This window comes from Pyrgilauda ruficollis, unplaced genomic scaffold (assembly GCF_017590135.1).
Source record: "Pyrgilauda ruficollis isolate IOZ18807 unplaced genomic scaffold, ASM1759013v1 scaffold5, whole genome shotgun sequence".
Taxonomy (NCBI): Eukaryota; Metazoa; Chordata; class Aves; order Passeriformes; family Passeridae; genus Pyrgilauda; species Pyrgilauda ruficollis.
In genome coordinates, this window is record NW_024526599.1 from 8610843 (window position 1) to 8618463 (window position 7621).

At 42.6% G+C, this 7621-nt stretch overlaps 1 protein-coding gene across 1 annotated transcript; it reads left to right on the plus strand.

Moving 5' to 3' along the window:
* The first annotated feature begins 1034 nt into the window (after nt 1-1034).
* On the plus strand, nt 1035-1622 carry APELA (apelin receptor early endogenous ligand). The gene is made up of 2 exons (XM_041480174.1): nt 1035-1113; nt 1534-1622. Exons 1-2 carry the CDS (start codon nt 1038-1040, stop codon nt 1620-1622), a joined length of 165 nt encoding a protein of 54 aa, XP_041336108.1. The 5' UTR covers nt 1035-1037.
* The last annotated feature ends 5999 nt before the right edge of the window (nt 1623-7621 follow it).

A 7621-nucleotide genomic window follows, 5' to 3' on the forward strand; every position in this document is an offset into this window, starting at 1 on the left:
TTCAACTGATGCCAGTAATTCACTGGATTTCAAAGCCATCAGTGCTGCTCCCAAATTCCACAGGTTTTGCCTTTTTTCTCTTCAGGTTTGGGTATCTGCACCAGTTGGTTTCAGTGGTTTGTTAAAGCGAGCTCTCGTCATAATCAAGTGTAAATATAATGCAATGTACAGGTGGGCTATGCAAATGAATGTCCCATCCAAAACTGCTGCCCTCAAACCGGCACTGCTGGAACAGATATATCTATTTTACCCTACACGGTAAAAAACAAAACAAAACAAAACAAAACAAAACAAAACAACCTCACAAATTAATTCCTGAATATTCTGATCCTTGAAAAATAGTTGACGGTACAAAAGACACCCATTAGCCTTAAGCACTGCCAGTTTCACTTTGAATGGCCACAGCTTCGCAGGTAGTTTGGAGAAGAGAGAAAGCATTTGAGCTGGGACAAGGGCCATGCTTGGGGGGCTTCCCTGCCCCCGCTTTCGGGGAGGGGGAACAAAGGTCGGGGGGGCACTTCCTGCCCTGCCATTGGTGTCTGCATGTGGGACCAATATGGGCAATGCAAACTTTAAACAGTTGCAAATGGGGGAGGGAACATCGGGGCTTGTTTTACATATGTTTTTTTCCTGGCCGGGTTGAATTTAAAGTGGAGCGGCCGCATTGTTCGAGAGGCTCCTTGCCCCTACGCATTGACAGGAGCTGCTGTTTACACGGGCTTTTCATTCCTGCGCTGTTTGCTTATGGAAAATAAGGGGGAGTGACAGAAAAAGAGAGAAAGGGAGAAGGGAAGAGAGCGGGGCCCGGATCGCAGCGCAGCCCAGGAGCCTTGGTCCTGCCTGACCATTAACCCCGCCGCCCGCGGAGGCGGCTGGCCCAGGCTGCCCGGCCTGGCCCTGGCATGTGAGCGGCGCGGGCTGCGGGCACCGCCGGCCCCTCACGGCCCCTCACGGCCCCGCGGGCGGCTGTGCGTGCAGCCGGCACACACACACACACACACACACACCCAGAGCGCGCCTCCGCCTTGACTGCAGACATGAGGCTCCAGCTGCTGCTTTGGATCGTGGCCGTGCTCCTGGCGAGTCTCCTCCCAGCCGACGGACAGCGGCCAGGTAGGCGATGCCTCAGCGTGATGCTTGTGCCGGGGCGGGAGCCGCGGGTTCGTGCCGGCCATGGGCACCTCTGGCGTGTTCGTCCGACCGCGTCCAACACGCGGTGTGTGACCTCCGGGACGAGTTTGGACTTGGCGCATCCGTCTGTGCGCTTCATCCCTACTTCTAGCGGCAGCGGGAGAGGATGCTTCGCCTATCCCAGGAGTCTGGCAACTTTGGGGGAGGCGGGGGGTTGGTGGAGGGAGAGGAACAGGGATAAATAGGGACCCAAGGTGGGCAACTATTGCAGACTTGCTACCGGGAAGCACCGGCGGCACGGGAGGGCGCGGCCACGGGCACCCGGGAGCACGGACCGGGGAGACGCACTACCGGCGGTCCCTCTCACGCCTCGCTTCCCTCCCTCCCTCTCTCTGTCCGCAGCCAACCTGGCGCTGCGCAGGAAGCTCCACCGGCACGGCTGCTCGCACCGGCGCTGCATGCCGCTCCACTCCAGGGTGCCCTTCCCCTGAGCGGCCAGGTAAACCCGCGCGCGTGGGGTCGCAGCGAGCACCTCTGGCAATGCGCTCCTGCCTCTGGAGCAGGGCGCGAGGCATGGCTGCGCCCGGGCTCCCCTGGTTTGGTTGGGAAACGGGGCTCTGGAGCTGCGCACGGCGGGGCGGTCGCTGTCCCGGGGCTGGGGCGCGGGTCCAGCCGGACGCTGCAGCTTTCTCCCCCTTCCAGGCCACCCCGCCTGCCAAATGCCTTCTTGAGGCAGTGAAAAACAACTGAGCCCGCCGATCTGGCCGAACCCTGCCCTCCGAGGCTGTTGGCAAAGCTGCGGGGCAAAGTGTAGCTAGTGCAAAGGCTGGGTAAAGTGGCGCTTGCAGAGGATGCTCCGGGGCTGCAAGCGCTGACACTTTCCCCGTGCTGGATGCAGGGCGAAGCCACCTGACTCTGCCCGTCAGTAACATGAAGGTAGCAGCAGTCAACCCACTTCAAAGGGGACTGTAATTCTTAATCACTGTCAGCAAAAGACCTTCAGCTCCTTGGATGAAAGGCTATACAAGTGCAAAACATTAATGCTTTATAGCTGATGAGGGCAGATACATTCAAACACTAAGTGACCGCAGAAGCACACAGGTAGCATATGCTAATAGGGCAGGCATCAAAAGGAAACCAGGCTCTCTTTGCAATTTAAGAATGAATAAAACATGCAGTCAGTAGTTTTGCATCTTTGAAACTCATTATATATTAAAATAATGTTGTAGCCCCAGGCATGTCAGCATCTTAAATAAATGGTGGCTGAATCTGCACTCTGGAGCCAAGATGTTTCGATTTACTAAGCGGTTAACAGTGAAAAGGAGTCTAAAATAAAACTTTTTAACAACGCTATACCAAGCATCTTGTCAATGCATAAACTGCCTTGGTGAAAGGAACCTACACCACTCCCAAAACAGCCATGCAAAAGGGTACCGTTCCACTCTATAGTGCTGGCCCATAAACACGTGGAATGTGCATATGGGATGGCAAACTGCAAGTTTGTGAGGTTGAAAAAAAGATTGCCGTATCTTAAAGTGAATCTCAGATGGGCTGCATACTGAGTGGCAGAATTGAGATGCAAGTAGAAAGGACATGCCAGAAGGATACTTTACTACTGAATGCCATGTCTTCTCACTGCTACATTTAAACAAGAGACAGATTAAATGATACTCTATCACCAGTTTAAGCTTAAACCTAAAAAGATCAACAATTGGATCGATTCACTCAGCAGGCAGAGCCTGAATCGACAGAGGAATTTAGACCCAGTGGCTTCGTGAATCAATTGTGAATTATTTGTTTCAGTTCCTAAGAAGAGAACATTTAACGCCCCTTCCCCTTTCCTTCCATTCAGCATCCATGTGTAGAAAGCACCTACACTTGCTCTAATGTGCTCTGAAGCCTCATATAATAGATGCATTTTGCTTGAGACTGCATATACCCCCCCATATTCTGTGGGGAATTCCTTTCCTCACAGAATATGAAAATAAAAGGTACTTTCAGGGTTACCGCCTTTTCTTTGGGGAGCTGATTTCTTGTAACAAAAGTCAACGACCACACAAAACAGTGTACTTACTAATTCTCAGTAAATTTTGTAGACATGTAGCTAAAGATCCTTCTGCTTTATAAAACTGTTTAGAACTCAGTAAACCTCTACCAGGGCGTAAAGGGAGACAGGCACCTGAACTAACTCTCTTAACTTCAGTCATTGTGGGTGCTATCCTTTATCTTAAGTAGGATTTACCACCTACGTTTACATTCTCTTCCAGTTTTAGTCCAAATTCGGCAAATATTTACATGCCTGGGTTGCTTGACTCACATGAGTAATCTTATTGATCTCAGTGGAGTTGTACATATGGATAGAGCCATTTTCAGATGCAAACAGGATGCACCCTTAAGCCTGAATTTCAACTAGTGGTTGGAAACTAAAATGAGCATAGCAGCTTCTTGCAGCATTTGAAATGAGATTGAATTTGATTTTTCATTAGTTCCATACACAAAACACAGGACAAAAAAAAAAGGCAGAAAGTTTTATATTAGCAGCCTTCTTGCTTTTGTCTTTTTTTCCTCCAACTTTGTACTTGAAATTTCCAAATTAAAAAAATATTATTCCAAATGCATAATAAATAATAATAGTCTGTTAATAAATAATAGATTCTGTTTTGTATGAGACTTATTTAGACTACTAAATCCCCCATTAATATTTCTCTCCCTTTCTTCTTTTTTCCCCCCAGCAACTTCATTCTGGACTTTCCAGTGTTTTAAAGGAGCAACAGTTAAACCGATAAGAGAAGTTTGTGGGAAGTCCAGATCAACAACAGCTGACCTGAGAGCCACCACAGTGCCACCTTCAGCAGTCCTGTCTGTCACATTCTACTGGGCCTGGACTTGGCCCCTGTCTCACACCCTAAGAAGTGGTGGGGGCTGAAGTGGTGATGGGGGACCTACATGAACTTACCTGGTGGGATCATTCCCTGTAAATTATTTGGCTCTCACAATGACTAGTGAAAGTTAAAGATCAAATCAACCATCAGGTAGATTTTGATCTGGGCTAGATTTCCAGCAGCAGTAAGAAGGAAGGATCTGACCAAGGACACTCTTGGTGGTATATAATATTCAGACTGAGTGAAATTGAAAGTGCTGTTGACTACTCAGTTCAGGCTGTGTTTAGGATGAAATAGTATCAGACTCCAATATGGAATTCTGAAAGTCCATTTTTTGTTTATACTTTTATATATTAATAATATATACATATATGTTTTAACATCTAACATTACATCTTTATGGAATTACCTTAATAAAAACATAGAATGCATTACTCTAATAGCACCAAATCCAGCACCACACTAGTGGTCCCACTGGCTTCATGTATTGTAAGGATAGTAAGAGTTTACAATATAAGAAAGCAAAGAGAGTGTTATCCCTCATTGTGTAGATAGAGAATTGAAGCACACAGAGATAAGAGATTAGCCAAGGGTCATGCAAAACTGATAACTCAGATCTCTTAAGCCAGGCCTTAAGGTCAAGCCCATCCTCCTGTCTAATGAGCTGTTACTGCAAAGCCTATCATTTGTTTTCTTAAAGTGGGCTGCCAAACCAGACAGTTAAAACATGCTTGGAAATTCAGTACTACAGAGCTGTTTGCTTAATAGTAGTTTTCCTAAAATACCAGCTACAGTATTATAAATAGAGCATAAAAATAGACCATTGAAAAGAATCCTTTGTTTGCTCAGCCCTAGTGTTGCATAGCACTCTATTCCTGTAATTTAAATGAATGGGATATTTGAACATGGCACTACAATGAATGAAGACTTCAAACAGAAAACAGGCTGTTCTTTTCAGCACTGGAGGTCAAGAATACATTGAGCTTTTAGTCTGAGTTTTGGTCTTAAAAATATGTGCTTCACATCTGCCTTTTATATCATCAGAAATGACCTACCTACATACAAAGGAAAACGTGATAGCCCTTTCATTAGCATAACTAAAACAACCTGAAAATAAAATATTCCCAGATTTTTAAGCCATTGCACTAGTCTTGAAATGCCAACATTTTTTACAAAATATATAAAGATGATCAAAGAACAGAAGTGTTGTGGTTTAAATCTGGTATTAATTTTTTTTTCTTACAACACATAGTTTCTAATAATTGAAAGAACAGCAATCAAAAAAACTAGATAGCTGAAACTTTCTAATCAGTGTGCATATGTAACCCCTTATCTCTAAGAACTTGAAACTTTACTTGAATTAATACTGGCAGAGTTTAGTATTAGCTACAAATTTCTCTCCATTTAAAAAAAAAAATTAAAATGTAACTTCAGACCCAGTTCTGGAGTTGTGTAAAACCATCATAAAAAGATGGTCACACTTATCTAAACCAATAAGCAGTCCTGCAGGTAAACCTTTGGAGTCTTGAAAAAAAAAGCAGTTTCCCAAAGAAGCATTCTACCACTTATATATATTTTAAAAATTATTTATTTAACTTGGCTTTGATATGTATCCTTGGCTAACTCTGTTTAGAACTACAGGTAAAGAGTGTGGGAAAGCAAGAGAGGTGAAGAGTAGCTATTTAACAATTATGTCTTATGAATGAGTATATGGATCTATTGTGGCACTGGATCTTTTATATATAACCACAATTATTCAATTAACTTTGATAAAATGGTAAAAAAATACATAATGTATCTATCAAAAAGCTATAAATGCATGTTCCTTCACAAAAGTAAAAATAAAATAGCACCCTAGGAATCCCGCTATCAATCTACAAAATTATTCTAAATATCTGTTCTTTAAAGGCATTCTGATACCATCAAATCTGCTTTGAAAAAAGGCATTAATTGTGAGCTTCAATAGATATGTTTATCAACTAGCTGGTTGATTGTATATTTTGTAAAAAGATAGTATGCATTTCAAATAATATCTTATTTGAAATAAATTTTGTACACACCTCAAAGTTTGTATTCTTCAGCTGTCAAAGGCAATGCATCTAAAGAAGATTGAGAATTTGACTATTTTCCCTGTGGATTCATATAAGAGTTAGTGTTTGAAAATTTTTTACTCAATTTCTGACACAAATAAATGATAGCTAATAATGGAAAAATTTTCCTGACATCTTCTGTCCTTCTAAAAATGCAAAATTCTGAATCAAGTCAGATTTGCATTTGACTTTGTTGAAACTGTTTCCATTTGATGTGCAAAACATAAGGCTCATGGTAAGAATGGCTTTGCTTGATAACAGTGTGATCACATCTATAAATTTGAATAATTTGGACACAGTGCTGCAACAGCCAAACCGACTGAGCTCCCTGTGCATGTATCAGTGTACATTTGAAGGCAGCTTGCACAAGTGCAAATTGCTGTCTAGTCAAAGTCAGAATTGATGTTTGCATGGATGCAGTCTAGCAAGACTTGATCCCCAGATAAAGACCTCAAATTCTGGAAGGCAAAATGTGAGTTTCTAAAACGTTGAATTAACTCCTTGTCTTGTACATAGTTGTAATATGGGAAAAATGAAAACTTAATTTGAAAGTACATTTCATTAAGTCCTGTAACAGCAGGTCAGCAGGAAACAGAGGTAAATGCAAGGCTTTGGTGAGAAAGAACAGTTTAGTGTGTTCCCAAAGGATAATAAACAATTCACCTCTTCCCTTTCCAGTATGGAAAAAAGGAAATTATAGGAGAATAAAGACTGGAAATATTTCCCTCACGCCACATACACATGCTATAAATATCTCAGTGTCTACACAAAGCCAAATTTTGCTAAGGGTCACAAAATATTTAAATTTACATCAATCAGGAGAAACATTAGTATGGCAAACAAGTATCAAATGTTGACTATCAGAGTACAATTAGCCCACTGATCTCTCGCTACTTGCTCTTCTACTGGTCTTTCTCTTTCTTGCTAGAGATCAGCTGCAAAATATTTGTGCAATGCAGTAAACACTCCAAACAGCACAAACAGGGCAACATGGCTTTTAGAAAGAAAGCCTAACTCATTCCAAGGCTGAAGCTGCTTTTCCATGTCTCGAGTTACCTGTTCAGACTGTTGTCTGCCCAAATCTCTGTCCTTGCTGCAACCTTGTTTTTTAGATTAAGAAGGACTTCCCGTACAGCAAGCCTGCTTAACTCCGTGTTAGTTACTTACATATTAGTGTAGAACCTTAAAGCAGGAAAGACCTGTTAAAATCTTTTACAATCAGTGATTTCCCTCACAGAGTGAAATACTGAAGTGTTTATATGGAATATCCACTAGGAGCAGTTCAGAAAGACAAAGCAGAAATACATGAGTTTTCACTCATGTAAGATGTTCATTCACAAGAGACCATCACATCTTTTCTTTCCGGTGTACAGAATATTTAGCACAGTTCAGCATTTAATCTAAAAATTATTAAAACCTCACAATATGAACATTTTTCAGTCAACCCAACATATTACTTAGGTGGCACAAAATACTTCTTTTCTCAGACCTAAAAACCATACATATTGGTTTTCTAGA

What these genes read in the sequence shown, in the direction of transcription:
- APELA (XM_041480174.1), top strand. Translation starts at nt 1,038, where the DNA reads ATGAGGCTCCAGCTGCTGCTTTGGATCGTGGCCGTGCTCCTGGCGAGT. An exon ending in AGCCGACGGACAGCGGCCAG is followed by an intron (nt 1,114 to 1,533) that starts GTAGGCGATGCC and finishes CTCTGTCCGCAG; the next exon opens with CCAACCTGGCGCTGCGCAGG.